The sequence below is a fragment of the Sander lucioperca genome, chromosome 14 (genome assembly GCF_008315115.2).
Source record: "Sander lucioperca isolate FBNREF2018 chromosome 14, SLUC_FBN_1.2, whole genome shotgun sequence".
NCBI classification, from domain to species: Eukaryota; Metazoa; Chordata; class Actinopteri; order Perciformes; family Percidae; genus Sander; species Sander lucioperca.
This window is the reverse complement of record NC_050186.1, coordinates 12,344,243-12,365,901: the sequence shown is the minus strand read 5'-3', so window position 1 is coordinate 12,365,901 and position 21,659 is coordinate 12,344,243. Positions and strand designations below refer to the sequence as shown.

General features: G+C 41.0%; 2 protein-coding genes and 1 long non-coding RNA gene across 7 annotated transcripts in view; all 3 read left to right on the top strand.

Moving 5' to 3' along the window:
* Positions 1-1,445, top strand: part of pi4kaa (phosphatidylinositol 4-kinase, catalytic, alpha a) — a 51,569-nt gene extending 50,124 nt beyond the window's left edge. For both annotated transcript variants that reach the window (XM_031301219.2, XM_035991812.1), the window contains exons 53-54: positions 79-162; positions 1,097-1,445. In XM_031301219.2, coding sequence (XP_031157079.1) covers positions 79-162; positions 1,097-1,148 — 136 coding nt within the window. In that variant the 3' untranslated portion in view covers positions 1,149-1,445. The remainder of the gene's footprint in view (positions 1-78; positions 163-1,096) is intronic.
* A 2,496-nt stretch (positions 1,446-3,941) lies between these two features.
* Positions 3,942-5,243, top strand: LOC118493126. Its single transcript, XR_004895093.1, has 2 exons — positions 3,942-3,992; positions 4,036-5,243. It is a non-coding gene; the product is annotated as an uncharacterized LOC118493126 (long non-coding RNA).
* Positions 5,244-9,971: 4,728 nt separating this feature from the next.
* marveld2a (MARVEL domain containing 2a) lies at positions 9,972-21,264 on the top strand. Of its 4 annotated transcripts, none has more exons than XM_031301221.2 (9): positions 9,972-10,138; positions 12,128-12,339; positions 13,266-14,240; positions 15,052-15,272; positions 16,663-16,698; positions 16,862-17,025; positions 18,396-18,567; positions 19,929-19,979; positions 21,017-21,264. In XM_031301221.2, the coding sequence occupies exons 3-9, from the start codon at positions 13,283-13,285 to the stop codon at positions 21,134-21,136; spliced, it is 1,722 nt and encodes a 573-aa protein (XP_031157081.1). In that variant the 5' UTR covers positions 9,972-10,138; positions 12,128-12,339; positions 13,266-13,282; the 3' UTR covers positions 21,137-21,264. The 4 variants fall into 4 exon arrangements, with proteins under 4 accessions (XP_031157081.1, XP_031157083.1, XP_031157080.1 ...); XM_031301223.2 differs by having other exon boundaries at positions 12,128-12,516; XM_031301220.2 differs by having other exon boundaries at positions 9,973-10,138; positions 12,128-12,219.
* The last annotated feature ends 395 nt before the right edge of the window (positions 21,265-21,659 follow it).

Here is a 21,659-nt window from a genome sequence, read left to right as displayed (position 1 = left end):
CAGCAAAGGTCCCTGGTTGGAAGTGAATCAATGAATTCAACTTTAAACATTAATGGGTATCTTTTTTTGTTTAATCAGAGGACGGTTTAATCCTCAAATGAGCGAGAAAGAAGCAGCAGCCTTCATCATCAAAGTCATCCAAAGCTGTTTCCTCAGCAGCAGGTAAGAAAAACCCCACCTCTCTGCAGCTTTTTTACTAATCTCAAGTGACATTAAAGGGATAGTTTATATAGTTTAAAGATGGCGGTCGGCACGCCCCCAGTTTGGAGAAGCAGGCAGGAGTACCGACACGGAAGATAAGCAATGTCCTGCTGTGGACGGAGGCAGCAGCTAAACACATTTTAGACACCTGAAAACACCTCTATCAGTTTAAGTGGACGCTATATTTAGAGTATTTTCAGCGCTTTACCTTGCTGTCAGATAGCCCTTTACGACGGGGAACTGAGGCCGTTATCTCTGCTCTCTTCAAATCCACCAGACTACTTTGACAAAAACAGTGATTTTACCTCGCAGAACATGGGAGTTGCTGCTCTACTGCTGCCTGTTAGTTTTTGTGTTATTATGTGACTTTGGTGTTAAAGGGTTAATTCGGATTCACCCAAGTCACACAATGACACAAACTAACTAATCGATGGAGGCAGCAGTAGAGCAGCAACTCCTGTGTTCTGCGAGGTAAAATCACTGTTTTTGTCAAAGGAGTCTGGTGGCTTTGAAGAGCAGAGATAACCCGTCGTAAAGGGCTGTCTGACAGCAAGGTAAAGCGCTGAAAATACTCTAAATATAGCATCTACTTAAACTGATATCAATGTTTTATGGTGTCAAAAATGTGTTTAGCTGCTGCCCCCCCCCCCCCCTCCACAGCAGGACGTTGCTTAGCTTCTGTGTCGGTACTCCTGTCTGCTTCTCCAAACTGTTGTCTTGCCGACCGCCATCTACCGTAACACACTGACTATGGAGAAGTAGCTCATACAAACACACTTTAGAAGATCAAAACTATCCCTTTAGCATCATGCAAACACCAACATGAGAAGAATTGTTATAACCTAGAGATGGGGTTGTTACTAATATATATTTTTCATGAACTTGTTTTCAACAGGAGCAAAACGTACGACATGCTGCAGTATTACCAGAACCAAATCCCGTACTGAAAGTCTCTTTTGCCGGACCTCAGCTGTACTGTACGTCCAATACAAACGTCTCTACACAAGCAATGCAAACCCTCTTTTTGGATGATTTTAATACGGCGCTGGATGCACTTTACGTGTGTGTCCAGCCGATTCTGTACTCCACTCTGAGACAACAATATGGCACTTTGATCCTAATGCTCCACTTTTATTCAGCATATTGTAAGTTGTCGGATTTTATAATGTACTTCTGAGTTTTAAAGATGTTTAACTTGTGAAGAACAATGTACGACCAAAAAAGGCATTTGAATCACCCTTTAAGTATTTTCTTCTTGATGCTGTTATTTGTTACCAACACTAATTGTCACACGTGAGGAAGATGGCCAGAAAGGGAGCCATATTTATACACTTTGTCAAAGCAGCTTTTATCATCATTGTTATCATTGTGTTACTATGCTGGTATCCACTTTTATGCACTTTATAGATCACAGTATTTCATCGGCTTCTCCTGCCTATGATCACAAGCTTGAGTGGAGATTATACGTGAGAAATCAGAGATTAAAACGACCTGCATTTAAATCAACCGATCAATAGAATTGCAGTATTTTTGATTTAGTAGAACACAAGCTGATTGATGGATCAAAAATCAATGCAGGAATCATATCGCATTTAATCTAACGCTAGTCTTTAGGAATGTAACGGTATTTAGAGGATCAGACGTAATTGTGCTGTAGTCTTTACTGTAGAATATTTACTGTAGAATTACATCAACATCACAGATCTCTTTCTGTGATTTACGTTAACTTGTAGAGTTATATGTGACGAACATATTAGTCAGAAGGTTTTTAATAACTGGTACTTTGATGCTTATCCTCAAAGCCGGTTATGTCGCACATCTTCATGTCAGCTTTTAGCTTTAATTGGTTATTTAAATGGTGTTTTTTATCAACTATGGGAACTTAATGCCCCGTAAACTGGACCTTTTTAAGGAGCTGTAAAGCATTGGTGTTAGGTTCTGTCTTTTGTTTCCACTGTATTTTTAAAAGCCGGGTTAGTTTGGGTACACGTCATTGAAGAGACAACATTTTTAGGTGCTGTTTGGTCGTAATAAACGGCCCAGTTTGTGCTTCTATATTTTAGTCACAGAACTGAGCGAACACATATCACTGTTATGGAGGTACACTGAACAAAATTATAAACGCAGCACTTTTGTTTTTGCCCCCATTTTTCATGAGCGGAACTCAAAGATCTAAGACTTTTTCTATGTACACAAAAGGCCTATTTCTCTCAAATATTTTTCACAAATCTGTCTAAATCTGTGTTAGTGTGCACTTCTCCTTTGCCGAGTTTTAGGTGTTAGGGTTAGGGTTCAACCATCTCTCTCTCTCTCTCTCTCTCTCTCTCTCTCTCTCTCTCTTTCTTTCTTTCTTTCTTTCTTTCTTTCTTTCTTTCTTTCTTTCTTTCTCTCTCTCTCTCTCTCTCTCTCTCTCTCTCTCTCTCTCTCTCTCTCTCTCTCTCTCTCTCTCTCGACCTGACTGCAGTTCGTCGTCGTAACCATCTTGAGTGGGCAAATGCTCACATTCGATGGTGTCTGGCACTTTGGAGAGGTGTTCTCTTCACGGATGAACCCTAACCCTAACACCAGATACTGACTGGTTTTCGGACCCCTCCTGGACCCCCCCAATGCACATTTTAGAGTGGCTTTTTACTGTGGCCAGCCTAAGGCACACCTGTGCAATAATCATGCTGTCTAATCAGCATCTTGATATGCCACCCCTGTGAGTTGGATGTATTATCTCGGCAAAGGAGAAGTGCTCACTAACACAGATTTAGACAGATTTGTGAACAATATTTGAGAGAAATAGGCCTTTTGTGTACATAGAAAAAGTCTTAGATCTTTGAGTTCAGCTCATGAAAATGGGGGGCAAAAACAAAAGTGTTGCGTTTTATAATTTTGTTCAGTATATTTACAGAATCCTACAAAACTCATCGTACCATCTGGATGAAAAGATATTTAGTTTGTTTCAGTTGCTTCACTACCCGATCCGTACCGGAAACTAGGGGTGGGACCCTCTAGACCCCTTTACGATTTGATTCAATGGGCTAAAATGAGATTATAAAACGATTATCTATGCATCTTGTTGCATCAAAGAAATGTATTTCTATACATGTTTTGCGATTGATTATTTCTCACTGTGTGACTACTTGCTACTTTTAAAACATACATTTGTAATGATCCATACTTAAAATAAACAAATACATGTACTTCCATTATCTTTTGTTAATACAAGGAACATGAAATATGGTCCCTCATGTTTGTTGTGTTACCAAATAGTTGCAACAAACAACAATAACAATAGTTGCACAACTTGCATACAGTGGGTCTCTCATCCAGGGTCCCTTAAACTTCATAGAAGCCAAAATGCTTCCACACGCTAGCTTTTAACCCAGGGGGTGTCGATCGGTTTGTATCCATATGTGGTTGCTCACACTCAGCCATCCTCACCAAAACTCAAGTAGTAGCCTAGTCGGATGTCCTCACTTCGGCCGGATGTCCGTCCCCTTCCTCTTTCTTTGTGTTGGCGTTCTAACCTCCGGTGGATTTGTGAGGACTATGGTTAACTGCTCCTCAGATCTCTGCAGGGTAAATCCAGACAGCTAGCTAGACTATCTGTCCAAGCTGAGTTTTCTGTTGCACGACTAAAACAACTTTTGAACGTACACATGTTCCACCAAAACAACTTCTTTCCCGAGGCTTGCAGAGGCACCGTTGCTCCGTCCGTCGTTTAGCGCCGCCCGAGACGATTGTGATTGGTTTAAAGAAATGCCAATAAACCAGAGCACGTTTTTCTCCCATCCAGGAATGCTGTATGGACTAACCAGACCCTTCTCCGCAGCGTTGCGGAGGAAGGTCCGGTAATGCGAGACTAGTAGTAGCCTAGCTTAGATCACGACGCACATTTTTACTTCCGTAAGGTTGCACCAATCATTTCGTACAGCTATAAGGAACATATAGCCCGGTCGTACAAAGTTGTTACCGGTAATCACATCAGGGTAATAATGTGAACTGAAACTTTTGATGTTATTATTAAGTTATAGCGGTATGTTGATGTTTGTTTCCAGTAACCTGGATTAGAAAATATAGTCACAACTTAAAAGAAACGAGTGTATTGATTAACAGATGAAACCTTTTTTCGTCCAGATGTTTTTTTGAAGAGTCTTTGAGGATTCTGCAAAGACCTTCAGCTAACAACAACTATTGTTACCTGAATTAGTTCCAGGGTGGAGAACAGTGGAAATAAAAGCAGAACCTGCGACAGTGGCTACATGTTGAGTTCATGTAGTGGAAAAAGTGAGTTGATACAGCAAAGAGGGTAGACCGGGCGCTCACTGACTGCTCTACATCAGATATATTTTGTCCTGTCTAATAACGTGTCAGAAGCACGTTTGAAACCCCTTTACGATATGTGTAACCCTGTCTTGAAACATTCCTTATTTGAGTTATATCGAACATCTTTGAGCGTTGAAAGTTGATCTTGCTTTTACTGAAGCGGGTGATGATACTACCTAAAAAGCCATTTCTCGGTAGAAACACAACTGTAGTAATACTTGACAAAAAACCCTAACTTTATGCAATATATTCATGTATATTGATGCTGTATTTGTGTGTTGTGATCAACAAATGAACTTGCTATAATTCCCTCCATCCTGATCCTTGTGTGAGAAGTGTTTCATGTCGCAGCTCGGACTTTGCCGTCATTTCATAATTGAGTATATTTATGTATGTCAGTATACACTCACAAAGTACTTCTGAGAAGAGTTGAAGGGGCTGACAATGCTGTGATTAACTCTCTACAGAGCCATTGTAAATGTAGTGGATTTTATGGAGTTGCTGTATTTTCAATGCGTTAGTCATTCCTTATGTCGGCTGTGATCTGTCAACCAGATGTGTAATATATAAATATATATATATATGTACGCGTGCAGTTTCTTTGTTTGTATTTGCTCAGTTTGTGGCGAAATCATTGCCGGTTCATATGAGATCACGTCTGTTGTTCTGATAATGTGTGAAAACGTATTTTTTTCCAGATTAAATGTGCGAACATGTCATCAGTCAGACTACTGATGTGTTTGACTTCTTTGTTCTTTTTTTATCTTCTCGTCTTCCTTGTCGTCTCTTTATGTCTTTATGTCCATCTCTCTTTCATGTCGTCTTCCTTTTTGTGTGTGTGTGTGTGTGTGTGTGTGTGTGTCTGTCTGTGTGTGTCTCTGTTTGTGTGTCTGTGTGTGTCTCTGTTTGTGTGTGTGTGTGTGTGTGTGTGTGTGTGTGTGTGTGTGTGTGTGTGTGTCTGTCTCTGTGTTTGTGTGTGTGTGTCTGTCTGTGTGTGTCTTTGTGTGTGTGTGTGTGTGTGTCTGTCTGCGTGTGTCTCTGTTTGTGTGTGTGTGTGTGTGTGTGTGTCTGTGTGTGTCTCTGTTTGTGTGTGTGTGTCTGCGTGTGTCTCTGTTTGTGTGTGTGTGTGTGTGTCTGTCTGCGTGTGTCTCTGTTTGTGTGTGTCCGTGTGTGTGTGTCTGTCTCTGTGTTTGTGTGTGTGTGTGTGTCTGTCTGCGTGTGTCTCTGTTTGTGTCCGTGTGTGTCCGTGTGTGTCTGTGTGTGTCCGTGTGTGTCTGTGTGTGTCCGTGTGTGTCTGTGTGTGTCCGTGTGTGTCTGTGTGTGTGTGTGTGTGTGTTCAAAATGAAGGCCAACATCAGAGATGCGTGTGGTCCGATCCTGGGTGATGAAGTAGAGGGTAGAAAGTAGGGATGGTTGTTCCGTTGCTCCCCCACTTTACGCCCCTGGCTCCATTCTTTGTGGCTGGTGCGATCCTATTGCAAAATGGTCTCTAGTTCTTGTTATTCTTTCACGTCGTTTTGGATCTAGCACAATAGACTGGGCTGAAATCCCTGAGACTGCTGGAGAGGCTGAGGGGAGAGGTGTTAGATTCACTGCCTGGTATTCTTTCTTCCTTGTTTTCAACTGCGACATCTGCAGCCAGATTTTGGCGGGATGGGGTCTTAAAGTAACCTGACTCCGCCAGATGGATCGCTTCGCATTTGCTCGGCATATCCATCTGGGAACTTTCCGTTGGAGAACTTTTGGAAAGGGGCAAAAATACTGGTTAGCTGATTGGATCAACCATCTGTCTATCACCACCTATGTTGGTGATAGACGGGCCAAATCAACCAATCAGATCAACGATATATCAAACTGTTGCCGAAACCAGTCGGGAGAAGAGCAAAACATCTTTTCCTCTGAGAAAAGCCTCTAGTGCCGTTTTTTTGCTCTTTCAATGAAGGAATACTTTCTAATTCGGATAAAACTTGCGCAATAGCTACGCTCATCTCATCCGTGGAAGCCGCCATGTTATTTAGACTGAACAGTCGCTTCTCATTGCGTCACACCTAAACCTGCCTCAAAACCAACGCTGATTGGTCGGTCATTTGGCGAACGGCTCCAAATTTTCTCTGTCTCAAGATGCCAGACTGATCTGCGAGTGGAAAACTGGAGCTCGTGAGATCAGGACGGTTTCACGAGGCTAGTCTTAAAGAGACAAGCGCTAAAACGGAGCATTTCAGACAGAGAGTGAATACAGGTATATGGTATACTCAAAAAAAAGCATGTAAACATGTTATAGTAGAAACACAAAATACAAGTATGAACAAGAAATTGAGCATGATATGGGACCTTTAATGAATAATGAATGAATACTTTTACTATGTTCATTAAATCTGATGAAGCTATGAAGTAATGAATGACCTATAGCTACACCCTGGGCATTTATATGAATTGTTTCATAACAGTAAATCAGTGTAAGAAATACTTTTTTAAAGAAAGCTGAGCAGCTGAAGCTCTGTTGTCTCGGCCTGGAAGCTGCTCCATGACGGTGTGAACGAAGACAAAGAAAGAAAGAAGAGTTTGGTGAGAATGCAGCCAGTTGTGTTGAACTTTGACATTGGTATTTGAGGTAATTAGGAAGATTCTGACTGAGAGAAGTGCCCAAAAAGGATAAAAAATACGTTTAAAGTTTGGTATTTTACAATGGATTGATAATAGAAGAAGATACTTCTAGTTTTGTCAATTGAGCAAAGCGCCCATCGAAGACGGTGCCAGTAACACAAAAACCAAGACGGCCGTGGGAGTGAAACTTTGACATGTGCACAAAGGACCCCGCAATGTCTCCTTTTGTCACTGAGCTATAGAGGCCCCCGGGGCCCCTCGGGACATACTCACAAAACATCCCAACACTAAAAGTAGCTCCTAACCGGCCGAGTTTAGAGAAAAAGTAAAGGTAGCTCCTGAGTCTGAGAGTCCCTCAGAACTGCAGTAATGAGCTGTGTCACAATAATCAACTTTTAAAAAAAAGATGTGATGCCTCTTAGGCAGCTCATCCTCCCTACCTGTATACAGAGGGACATTATTTTCACCAGATTTTAGTTTGAGGCTATTGTGTGTTCATTTTCAATCATAAATTGAGTTTTAGTGACCAGGTGAGGTTTTACATCGAACCCCCCCACAGGTTTCTGACCTCTCCAGCACACATCCCGTCTTTTCATGTTTTAATAATAATAATAATAATAATGTATACTTTATTAATCCCGCAAGGAAAAGTACAGTGTTTTCACTCTGGTGTTGTTATTATAAACATTACACACAGGCCTGAATTACACACACATGCTCGGTACCTATACATGCACTAATGGAGAAATGTCAGAGTGAGGGGGCTGCAGTTGGGGGTTCAGTACCTTGCTCAAGAGCACCTTGGCAGTGCCCAGGAGGTGAACTGGCACCTCTCCAGCTACCAGTCTACCACCATACTTTGGTATATTGTTTTGTATGAATGTGTGCTAATTAATAATTCAAATCAAATGTGGGAGAGTAGCTCAATAAGGATCCAATCTTTGTAAAGACAATTGTAAAATACTGTAACAGACACACACACGTGTAGAAACTCTCTCTCTGTTGAACAGAGCACTCACCTTTGTCCTTCCCCCGTCCATCACATCTCAGCATGTTATACTGTAACTACAGAGCGCCATCTAGAGTTCAGCAGAAATACTACTGATAATCAGTTGTGGAAGATAAGATAAAATAGACTTTATTAATCCCACACTGGGGAAATTCCTGTGCTACAGCAGCTCAAAAGAAGAAAAATTACACACATTAGAATAACACAAATGCACATTAAGTAGACATAGGAGAAAAAATATACATAAAGTATAAGAAATTATAAGTATATAACATATTTAGACAAACACCCTTATATAAACAGACAGTATATAAACACAGATATACAGATGAGTAAGGTGCAGATGAATAGAAATGACATATTGCACAGTTGGAGGTGACACAACGTAATAAATAAATAAATAACGAAGTATTCAGATCCTTTACTTCAGTAAAAGTACTTATACCACAGTGTAAAAATACTCAGTTACAATTTAAAGTCCTGCATTCAAAATCTTACCTAAATAAAAGTACGAAAGTATCCAAACTGTTGTCATGCCGACTGCCATCTGCTGTAGCTAACACACTGACTACGGAGAAGTAGCTCATACAAACACACTTCTAACACCCGACCCATACCTTTAAATTACTTTGCAGATATAATCAACACGTAATTTATGATATATTATTATAAGTTAAGTTAACTTTATTGATCTACAAGGGTGAATTCATAAACTACCAAGCATCTTTACAGCAGCAGCATTCAAGTGATTACAAAGTTAATGCATCAATAATTATAATATAATATATATTATTCTAAAAGGGACCATTCTGCAGAATGAGTACTTTTACTTTTAGTACTTTAAGTATATTTTGATGCTGCTAATACTTTTACTTTTAGCCAACGAGTACAAGTACAATTTTGAGGACTTGTAACACAGAGTATTTGTACACAAGTTCAATATTCTTCAACCTCTGACAAAGTCTTATCTTTAGCCATAATAATTATGATCATGTATTTGTTGATTATATTATGTTTTATTGATCTGAATCTGGAAAAAGCCCATTTCCGTCATTATAATGAGATAGTATCTCGAAATATTAAGAAAGTTTCTCAAAATAATAAGTTAATATCTTAAAATAGTGCCTTAGTAGGCTATATTTGGAGAAATCATCTCATTATTTTGAGAAATTAAGTCATTATTTTGAGAAAGTTTCTCATTATAATGACTTAGTTATTTTTTTCGTCATATTGGCGGAAATGGGTTTCCATATTAAGTACATTTAGTGCAGTAAAAAAGTAGAGTATTTCCTTTTGAAATGTAGTGGAAGTAGAAAGTAGCAAGTTGAAATACTCTGAGTACAAGTACCTCACAACAGTATTTGAGTGAATGTACTCAGTTTATGGCTGCCTCAGGTAAAACATTTTTATGTTTTTGTCTTCAAAAAAACTTTATTATTCAAGTACAGATACACAAACACATTGAAAACATTAAATACATACATACATACATACATACATACATACATGCAAAAAGGGGCGCATGAAATTTACATTAAATAGGTTGTAAGGCATTGCAAATGTTCAGAGTCCGGATGGCTTTCTTATTTGTCCTTTTAAAGTTTCAAAATATAATTTCATGTCATTTTTAAATTGGTGAATATTCGGTTTTCTTTTAGACCATTTATGGATATACAATTTTCCAAATCAAATTAAAAGATTCAAAATGAAAACATGGCATTTATCCAAATCATTTCCTTCATAGTAAAAAAATAATGTCTCTACTTTGTAATTTCACAATACATGAAATACATCCTCCACATCAATCCAGAACAATCGGACATAAAAACATTCACAAAACAAATGTGCAATCGTCATCCTCAGGTAAATTAAGCCCCGCCCCCACAGTCTGAGTGACGTCACGGGGATGGGCAGGTCGGAGTCGCGAGGGAAACCTGTAGGTTCAACGTTACTGAAATGGGAGAGAGAGAGAAAAAAGGAAAAGGAGGAGAAGGAAAGGAAGCGAACAAGGTAAGTTAGGCAGACTACATATATTTAGACTGTATTTACATACCATAGTCAAACGTATTAATCCGTGTGTTAGGTTAAATATCGATTAGGAGTCCTTTGTAGTTTGAAACGTGAACTTTTAATGTCATAAAGTCAGTAAACGTAACGTTACGTTTAAAGCTTAACGGGCACATCGAGCGAAGTCTACCGATGTTGCAACGAAACTTGTAGAAAACCCTCAACTAAGAGCAACAATTTTGAAAGCTACATTCTTTATTGCATTTATAAAACAACTTTAAACAGGATATGACTTAACAATCACATGTTGAGAGTCAAAGTGTTACATTGACTCGTTCCCCCGACCGAGCCCTCTGGCTGTGTGCCAGCTGCAGGTTTGTTGTAACGTTATGAGGCCTCCATGACTGCACACACAGTGTTAACGTTATATGTAATACGTTGGACTGAATATTATACATATCGTCTAGGTATACGTGCAGTTTAGTGTCCCAAATTCCCCATACAATGTCCTTAATTAATTATGAACCTGCTCACCCTAACCCTCAGTTTTTTGGAAAATAAACTAACCTGTCATCATTTGGAACAGTTGTTGGGAAATAATTTGGGACACTAAACTGCACGTATAGGCTACCTATCGTCTATATATAAGTGTCATGTTATTGTATCAGAGCTGACATGTTTATAAACTCCTATTTTATTATAAAACCGTTTCCTCATAACAGGAGTAGTCGTCTGTCTGACTCAATCTGATAATAATGTTAGTACACAAACAGTCATCCTCAACGTGAGCCGTTATCCTAGTATTCAGGTCCTGTACTGAAGTTAAAGTACTAATACCACACTGTAGAAATGCTACACTACAAGTTAAAGTACTGCAATAAAAAGGTGTTACTTAAAGGAGATACTCTGCCGATATTTAACCAACTTTATATCACAATAATGCTGGAAGTGTGTGTAAATGAACTTTGTTAAACTTCCCTTCCCGCATCTGTCCAGTGACCTCACAGGCCAGCAGCTAACCTCCAAGTGATGCATCACTTGGAGGTTAGCTAATCACTCCGCTCAAGTAGCAGAAGTAGCAGTGCTTCGCCTTCTGAGAATATAGTTCCCAGTATGTATACGGTTAGAAGACGGCTGTGTCTCATGTGACCTTGTTATTTGTACACGCTGTGACTATACAAATCACAACATGTAAATAGGAACATGTTGGCGTTATTTTGTCACTTATTGGGAGCAGTAGGCTAGATGGAGCCGGTTACCTCCAGGATCTGTGCTAGCTAGCTAGGAGCGGTTACCTCACGTCGTGCTAACTAGGTACGGTGGGGGCGTCAGACAGAGTTACGACACGCACGGAGATGAGAAGGGTATGTATGGACTTATCTAACTCTGGGGGATACGGTGAATAAGACAAAGTCCCAATAAGTCGGTGTGTTCCTTTTAACATAGCGGCTGAACAATGGAAATACAACTTCTGTGTCTATCACGTGATGCCATGGGGCCCAAAAATATTTTTTCCCATAGACTTACATGGCCAAAGAGATGTCTTTCAATCAGTGGATGCATTTTTTTTTTTTTAGCTGTACAACCCCCGTGGAATGACTTGTTTCACTATCAGACTTTGATACGTCATCCCCATTTGAAGTTAACAGGGCGTTAATGCACCATGACCACATTCAGCCCCAACAGAACATAGCAACACCAGTTTTTATATTGAAACGTGGGCATGTTGAGCGCTCTGCCTTTTTATTACCACGAGACCCGTCTCTGCTGATCTGGTATCACCTGTGGCGCACCCACCAAACGAGAGAAAACATATCTCAAAGCCGTTGCACACAGTTCCAAGGAAACATGTCGTTCAACCAGTAAACCGTAGCAAAACGTGCACACCGTTTTTTGAGAATGAACATGCCCCTGCTCTTTGGGCTGCAGGTCTAATAATGTCCCCCCCCATCTTCACATCTCAGACCTTTTTATATCTTTGTGTCTTTACAGGCGATTCCTCAGCACTCTGTACGTTCACACCAGGTTTGCATTCTGAACTGCAGGCCAATGTAAGTCGTGTTGAGTGACTGCGTGTGAAAGAGGTATACAAGCACAGTTCATTATATTTTTTACTTCTCGGGATCATTTAAGGAAATGGGCTTTTAAGGGCTGATTGGTCGTCAAGAATGTATTTTTGTGCTGTCTGACTGCAACAACTGTTGGTAAGTTGAGCATTTACTGGAAAGCAACACATGAGCATTTTTTTTTTACAACAACCACAGGGGATTCTGTGCTTCCTAATTTGGTTGCAGCACAAAAATGCATTCTTGACTCAGCTTGCATGGAGGATGCTGGGATAACATCTTCACTCATGAGGGCTTTTTCTCTGGTGAGCTCAGGTACTGGGGGTCAGCTGTATCTGTTCGGAACGGGGAGTAAACAGACTTTGCATGAATTGTATTCTTGAATTTCTTATCAGTCTGGGGACTTGTTATCTTCTGGTTTCTTCCTTTTTATGTTTCCTCTTTCTTTGCCTACTGAGTTCTGTTTTTGATGATAATATGTTGAGAGCTTAAACGATTAATTCATTCATTGATGGAAAAATAACTGGCAACAATTTTGATATTTGTGTCAATAATAGTCATTTTTTCAAGCAAGTTCCTGCTTGTCATTTGTGGGGATTTGATGCTTTTCTATTTCTTACATGATACTAAATTGAGAGTTTGAGGGTTTTTTGTTTTTTTTTGGGGGGGTGGGGGGGGGGGTGGGGGGGGAAGAGACATTCAAGGATGTCACCTTGAAAAGTGGGACTTTAAAAATGTGTCCTGGTTATTCATTTGGTCTATTACACAGTAAAAAATATCTCTAATGATATCTTTTAAATTCCTGTTTTTGTCCAAACCCCATTTAATGAAACTGAGAAAAGCGACAAATCCTCATATTTTGATAAGCTGGAAAACGCAAATATTTGGCCTTTCTGCTAATAAGTCACTTATCAAAATAGTTGACAAATCGTTTCCTGTCGAGCAACAAATTGTCTTTAAAAATAGTTTTACTTGCAGCTCAAATGTAAACACATTTAAACGTGTGTGTGTGTGTGTGTGTGTGTGTGTGTGTGTGTGTGTGTGTGTGTGTGTGTGTGTGTCAGGGACCATCACCATCCTAATGTCCAATGGAGGAGGCTTTTACGGACGCACTGAGCGTGTCCGTCAGTCGCCGTACTATGACCAGGTACCGCTGGGCTCCTTACCGCGAGCCGACTCCAACGATCTGCTGCCGCTGAGGGAGCAGAGAGCGCCTCACCTCGCCCAGAGCGCCGACCCGCTCCCTCCTCCGCCTCTGCCGGACCAGCCTCCCGTGGGGCCCGAGTTGTATCCCAGCGGCAGCGAAGACAACCCAGACCCGGACCACGACCCCGCCCTCGACATCAAGCCGGTCCACCGCTTCATCCCCGATTCCTGGAAGAACTTATTCAGAGGAAGCAACCGTAGCAGTAAAAAGGCGTGGTCTATGCCTGGCTCCTCGTCTAACAACAACAACAGCGCCACCAGCGAGGGGGTTCGCTGCTCTCCTCCACATTCCCCCTCCGTTCCTGGATCCTACCGGGATCCGTATGGCGGCTCAGGCGGCAGCCACAACTCGCACAAGGAGCTTCTGGACGCCCATGAGTCTGTGTCGGGGCAAACCTACCGCACAGCTCTGACCTACAGCGAGCGGGTGGAGGAGTATCATATGCGCTACGACTACATGAAGTCCTGGGCTGGACTGCTGAGGATTCTGGGATGTGTGGAGCTCCTGCTGGGAGCGGCTGTGTTCGCCTGCGTCTGTGCTTACATCCACAAAGATAACGAGTGGTTCAACATGTTTGGATACTCGTCTCCTGGAGGAGGGTACGGCGGAGGTGGGTACGGAGGTTACGGTGATGTGACAGGGGGGTCCTACTACTCAGGCCCCAAGACCCCGTTTGTGTTGGTGGTGGCGGGGCTGGCCTGGTTGGTGACTGTGATAATGTTAGTGCTGGGGATGACCATGTACTACCGCACCATCCTGCTGGACTCCTCCTGGTGGCCTCTGACTGAGTTCACCATAAACCTGGCGCTGGCAGTGCTGTACATGGGAGCAGGTAGGTAACGCAGCTGCACATCCAACACATTTCAGTGTTTTCTACAGGTTTTTGTGAGACTATGGTGGGTGGACCTCTGACCCTCTGCTCCCCTGAAAGAAAATGGTGTGCATTTTAAAGTTAAATGCATCAATCTGGTGCACTTTGAGAGCAACATCAAGAAGCTGGATCTATAAAGAGTCTGTGCTCTTCTAAAAAATGTCTTCTTGTTAGCAATTTAATCATAAACACATTGTTTGGGCTGCACAATATATCGTTTTTTTATTGCCATTACAATATCACCTGGCGCAATAAAAAAAAAGAGAGGTTTCGACACATTGCGAAAGACACTCAGAGATTTTGTTTTGTTAGTTGAAAGAAAATATCAGTAGCAAGCTGCAATTTAAAGTCTAACTGTCGTTCTTTTTTTTTTTAGTGGTGCCTTTTTAGGTTCAATTCAATGTTCAATTAGTTTAAGTATATTTAGTTTTAGTATTATAGTTTATATTCAACAAGCAATTTGTTTTGCATTTTAGCAGAATCCTGAAAACAGCAGAAATTCAGAACGGAGTACACTTTAATATCTGTTTATTTATCGCAACTAATTCAAACAACGTTATCGCATATTTTCCTCATATCGTGCAGCCCTAGTTTTTGTATAGATATGAATGGTGAGGACATGATAAAAAAGTCACGCCCGCAAAGCATGGTAAACGAGACGGGGTTTCGATCACAAATGGTCAAAACACAAAATCGACTGTCGTACTGTATTGATGGATACCACTTTTTTTAGACTGTCTCTTTATTGCATGTTATCTTTTTTGTTTACCAGGCATTGCCTATGTCCGAGACACAACCCGCGGAGGGCTCTGCTCCTACCCGGTCTTCAACAATGGCATCAATGGGGCGTTCTGCAGAACAGAGGCAGGCCAGACTGCTGCCATTATCTTCCTGTTTGTCACTCTGCTTTTGTATCTGATCGGAGCCTTGGTGAGTCTCAAGCTGTGGAGACACGAAGCTGCTCGCAGATACCGGGAGAAGCACGGCCTTGAGGTGAGATCGCAGACTGTTTGTTTTGTTTTAAGGGTTGGGTCCTGGGATTCTTCAAAATCACTCAGGGATTCCTCTTAAACTTTAACCCTATCTATCACTCCGATGGCTAAAAAAACAGGCTACAGACATGTTGACACACACACACAGACTGCAATGCAAACCACATCATTTGCACACAGGCGTACAGCTGTGGAGGAATGACTAGGTGCTGTCTGTGAGTCCTGTCTGTGTGCCGCAGGGCAAAAAGGTGCACACACAGGATAGTTTAACTATGCTAGTTTTATTTTTTATTTTTTTGGGGGGCTTTTCCCTTTATTAGATAGTGACAGTGGATAGACAGGAAAGGTGGAGAGAGATGGGGGATGACACGCAGCTGCAAAGGACTCAGCCTACGCTCTTACTGGGTGAGCTAGCGGCAGCCCCAACTATGCTAGTTTTTGAGGCTACATTTACACTACTACATTTTGGTTTAAAAGCGATTATTTTTTCCCACGTTAACGCTTTGCATTCACACTACTCCGGCCCCTAAAACGGAGACATTTGCAAACACCGCTGCCCCCGTTTTGGTTTGAAAACTCCGCGGTTGCTTTGTAGTCTGGATGGTCATAAACGGAGACCTTTGGAAACGACGACGCACGTCAATCAGTGTTATCGGTTAGGTAGGCTTCAAAGTTTTCAGTAACAGTTCCACCTCGTCGTCGGTACAAGCTAATGAATCCCTGCTCTTACTTTTCACCGTTGTTGTTCTTTCTCCAAAGTATTTTCTGTATTTTCAACTTATACACCCATGATTTTAAACCGCAGAGTAACGTCAGACAATCTACTTCCTGTTTACACCGGCACGCACATGCCCAGTGTGTGTGAACGGTCATGTGATATGTGTTGTCAGACCTGTTAATATGGACGGAGATTAGTTCTGCTACTGGAGCTAAAACTCCATGTGGACAGAGATTGTTTTTGTCTCAAAACGCCACATAAGAAATTTGTAGTGTGGATGTAGCCTGCACCATATTAAACTCTTGTTTGTTTTTTCGTCTCTTGGGAAATATGCTCATTTGCTTTCTTGCAGAGAGTTAGATGAGAGGATTGATACCAATGTGGACAAAACGAGACATTTGAGGCCGTCTTGGGCTTTGGAAAACACGGATCGACATTTTTCACAATTTTCTGGCATTTTAAAGACCAATCATCTTTATATTAGACAGACGAATCAACAATGAAAATAATCGTTATTGGCAGCCCTATTATCAATTCTCTCATCTAATTCTCTGCAAGAAAGCGAATAAACACATTTCCCAAAACGTCAAACTATTCTTTTAATAGTTGATCATCAATATTAGCTGCATGTTAACTTTGTTAATTATTCTTTGTGTATGTTTTGTATACACAGATGCGTCCCTCCGACTTGCGAACGACACAATCATTGGTAAGCACATCCTGTAATTTAAAAATCATAATACAGACAGAAACGTATCTACGTTGGGGTTGATGAAAGCATGAAAGTTAACACTCTTTTCATGTAATTCGGTAGCTCAATCAGCACAATTAATCTGACATGGTTTGGTTTTCCTGTTGCTGTGTCCATGCAGATAGCTCCAGTTTCGGCTTCTGCAGCCAGAGCTCCTGAACAGATCCAAGGCTCCTCGGTCGTTCCCATCCAGGCTGCTCCAAAAGCAGTTCCACCACACATTTTGCAGGGAGCCATACCATCAGGACACATTCCAAAACCTGTCATTGTGCCTGACTACATCAGGTAAGTGCTAAAAAAAAAACGAGTAGAACTTTACTTGTACCCAGAGAGGCAATTGGTTTTGCAGCAGTGACAACAGTAATCAATCTAAATACAACATATAATAATAAATAGTTAAAAAAAACATAATTAAAAAGCCATGTTTGCCAAGCACGGTTGGTGGTCAAGCTGATATTACCTTATCCAATTTGAGTTTAGCAGTGAGATGGCTGATGGTATGAAGGAGTGTTTATATCTGTTGGTTTTAACTACTATGTATATGAAGCGGGTCCCAGAAGACACGGTCTGAAAATCTAAGTGCAGTGTGTGGGTGATGTCAGACAGAATGGATTCTGCTTTCTTTAACAACTGTTTTTTTATACAAATCAAGACTTTTCTGTTGAGTAGCCGTGATACTGCTACAGACCTTTGTCGCCTTTTGTTAAAAATGTAATTTTTTTTAATTTTTTTACTGTATACTGTATAGTACAGTAGATACAATAAACTGTAGGGCTGCAACTAATAATTATTTGTATCGATTTGTAACGATTAATCCAGCAATTGTTTTCTCAATAAATCGTTTGTCCTTTAAAGTGCTCATATTATGCTCATTTTCAGGTTCATAATTGTATTTAGAGCTTCTATCAGAATTCATATTATATCAGTTTACATGGTTTAATTTTCAAAAAACACCATATTTTTGTCATACTGCACATTGCTGCAGCTCCTCTTTTCACCCTGTGTGTTGTGTTTTAGCTACAGAGTGAGACCTCTCACTTCTGTTCCATCTTTGTTGGGAGTCGCACATGCTCAGTAGCTAGTTAAGGACTACTAGCCAGTCAGAAGCAGAGTATGAGGGCGTGCCCTGACAGTACCTAGGTAAGGACTACTAGCCAGTCAGAAGCAGAGTATGAGGGCGTGCCATGCTAGCAGCTAGGCGAGCATTATAACGTGTGTTCCAAAGTGACCACGTTTGTCTCTGAAGTAAAGGCTGGACTACAATAGAGCTGTTTGGAGCAGTTTGTGAACAGTGTTTTCTGTTGGAGATGGTAAGTCCCTTTGGGGTGGACTTTGGGCTTTTTCACTTTGTAAACCTATAACATGCACAGAAAAGATATATAACACAATAAAGGAAAGGGGAAAAGCCAAAAAGCATAATATGAGCACTTTAAGATGTCAGAAAGCACTTTATTCAACTTGACCCGAGGAGCACGCCAGGGTGTTCATCCTCTTTTTGCAGCGGTCTCGACTGAGTGGTCCAGTCCGCACCACAGTTTGATTGATTGACAGCTTTCACACCGGCTGAAATGATCTAAACTGAACGGGCAAACACACCTGAGTTAGTTTACTCTCATAATGTTACTGAAGTGTTCTTCTCTACCTCCATCGTGCAGCAAGTACCCAACGATCCGGTCAGACGAGGAGCGGGACCAGTACCGAGCCGTCTTCAATGACCAGTACTCGGAGTACAAAGAAATCCACTCGGAGGTGCAGGCTACCCTCAAGAAGTTCGATGAGATGGATGCCATAATGCGCAGTCTGCCCCAGAACCCCACCAGCCAGATGGTGATTGGTTGCACACATCTCCTATGCTTCTCTAAATTTTTCTTTGTGTGCATTTATTGTTTCTGAAGTCAGGCTTTGATTATCTAGTTTGGAGTATTTTTGTCTCAGATATATACATGCTATTTAAAAGGCTCATTAACAGTGATTTTACACATAATTTAAATCATTATAAGTAGATTTATTCAACAGGCAGGGACGGTTTAAGAAAAGTTATAGTCACCTTGCATTATGGGAATTGCAGGCTCCGTATTTTTGTAGGTTGACCCACGCTCAGGACTTAAATTTTCATCAAAATCGAGGCCGAGATAGTTTTTTTTTTTTTTTTTTTTTGTGTGTGTTTTACAATTGCAGAAGTCCTCTTTTAGTATTTGAATATGCAGTACTCCTTACGTATATTTACATATTTCACATTGTGCAGACAGTTTCCAACAAACTGCACTGCCCAGAAAGGATCTTTTTCAGGTTTGGAAAAACATTTTGATGCTCGCAGTTTAGGTGTAGTCCATTTTAAACGCTGTCTTTGCAAACAATTCAAGATGAAATTAAAAAGTAAGAAGTTGGTTCAATCCCCAGACCAGCAGGATAAAATCTGGGTGGTGAAAGTGAAAGAGCAGCGCTTTTCCCTCCCTCATCACCACCACTGAGGTGCCCTTGAGCAAGGCCCTTAACCCCAACTGCTCCAGTGGAGCTGCTCAGTGGCCAGCAGATCAGACTGTGGTTGTACTGGGCAGCTTCCAGGTATGAATGTGGAACTGTGAATGTGATCAGGCTGTTCTTGCAAAAGAGAGCCTGCCTCTCAGTGAACCTTCCCTGAATAAATAAAGGTTAAAAAAGCTGATTGAGAAATTAGTTTTCTTTAGGACCTTTAATCCAACCTAGTTCTCATTGTGTGCTGCTGGTAGTCACACCTTTACCAACCCACAAATACTTAAAGTGCACCATCACAGCACACTGGACTGCACTTTGCATTGATTAACAAAAGTTATCGCCTATTCAATCTGATTCTGTGTGTCAGAAACCCTGCTGGACAGTTTCGACCAGTGTTTGGTTTCATGTGAGCGCTGAGGAAACATTTTGGTCAGGGACCGGTTGTGTCTGGAATATTGCACCTAGTTTTTTTGTTGAAACGTGCCTCATTTCCCTATCTTGTAACATCCTCTGTTTACACTTCCTGTTCCCGCTGCACTTCCCCTCCACCCTCAAATTCCTTCTCTGCTCCATGCAGAAGCACTTCATTTTCAGTGCACCTGATTTTCATAATTGTTGAAGCATTTTACTCTTTAATGGATCGAGCTGAGTTTAACACGCTCTCTCTCTCTCTCTCTCTCTCTCTCTCTCTCTCTCTCTCTCTCTCGTTGCAGGAGGTTGATCGCATTAACAGAATCCTTCAGGACTACCAGAGGAAGAAAAATGTGAGCCTATTGTCTTGTTGATGTTTTGTATACACCGTCTGTAGCAGTGGCTTTTTTTTTTTTTGTTGTTGCTCTTTGACACGGATTCTAAATATCTAAATAGATTAATGTAAAAGTCAGCTTTTATATTTTTCTTTTTGTCAACAAATCCCACGAGAAGACCAAAACTAACAACATGTAAGTCCGTCCCTCGATACTTTGTCTGTTGCTCTCAGTTCCAAGCCCATTGGTTCCTACTAAGGACGTACATTTTTAAAAACACAAATATACAGTTTCATCAGTATCGGTAACTTCCTAAAACAGCTGGTTGCTATAATTTTTATCAAACAAACAGGAAGAAATAGTGCATTTGTTTTTAGACTATTTTCAGCGGTGCATTAATCCACATTTGGTGCTCTAGTGAGTATGTGTGTCAGCAGGACGGTGTGGGTGTGTGTGTGGGTGTGGGTGTGTGTTTGTGTGGGATTGAGTCAAAATAAACTACAGTGTGTGTGTGTGTGTGTGTGTGAGTGTGTTCATGCTGATGAGGGAACACGTCACCAAGTGCAGCAGTGTGGCTCACCGACGTGTTTTTAACAACAATAGAGCTTTGTGTCACAGAGGAAGAACATATATCAGGGTTTGATACACACAGTACTTGTTAGTTGATACATTCACTGTTGGTTTGGGTCTTTTTATGGGATAATTAGAAAAATATAGAAAATCGGACGAACAACTGTTTTTACAGTTTTCAGCGGTGATCCAGAATGAAAATCTGCAGAATTTAGCGGACTGCTTTTCAGCTTGGGGTGGAGATGTGATAACATTCTGAGTTTAATAAAAAACGTAATTCTTTTTTTGGACTCTGCGGAAAACTTTTACGGAATTCTGCGTCCGCAGATTCCGTGCGGCCCCGAATATCACCAGCGTTATCTGTTAGGTATAATAGTAGTCATATGAGTAACCGCTCCTTAACAGCTGAATAAAACCGTGAATAATCATTGAGGTGACTAGTTTGTCTGAAAGTCAAACCTTTTCGTTTTCATTCATCCAACCAGGACCCGACTTTCCTCGAGAAGAAGGAGCGCTGCGAGTACCTGAAGAGCAAACTGTCGCACATCAAAAAGAAGATCCAAGAATACGATAAAGTGATGGAGTGGAACGACGGATTCGGCTAAAGCTCTGAGGTGTCTCTACCCTGTTACACCACTGATCACTAAAGCTAACTATTTCTGACAGCTGAGCACTACTGGTGGTGGAAACGACATTTTAACTGGAGAGTAAACAGGATGTTTCTGTAGCCGTACAGTGGTTGTTGTCTATCAGCAGTTTTGTATGTATGGATGTATGTTTACTAAAGCCCACACGTAGAACCAAAGGGGAAGGCTTTTATACTTAAAGGAATAATTTGACATTTTGGGAAATCTGCTCCAAGATTTAATGGGTGCTTCCTTGGCCCATGCTACCTTGTAGGATAAGGCTGGGTATTGCCAATGACTTCCCAAATCATTTAGACTCAGATTCACATGGTCCCAAGTCACCTTTTTTAATTTGGTATCAATTAGGTTGGGGAAATTGCAGTTATAATACAAGTTTAGCCTGGATATAAAAGAGATTCTCAGATAACTTATGCCAGAAATTGTACAAGAAAGAACAACCCTCAAATGCTTTTTATAATGCACCTGTTTAATGATTACATTA

Excerpts from the sequence above, each read along its gene's own strand:
- marveld2a (XM_031301223.2), top strand. The coding sequence starts at position 12,459 with ATGGAGGATGCTGGGATAACATCTTCACTCATGAGGGCTTTTTCTCTG. Across the intron at positions 16,699-16,861 it reads TGCGAACGACACAATCATTG|ATAGCTCCAGTTTCGGCTTC; the intron begins GTAAGCACATCC and ends GTGTCCATGCAG. Across the intron at positions 17,026-18,395 it reads ATTGTGCCTGACTACATCAG|CAAGTACCCAACGATCCGGT; the intron begins GTAAGTGCTAAA and ends TCCATCGTGCAG.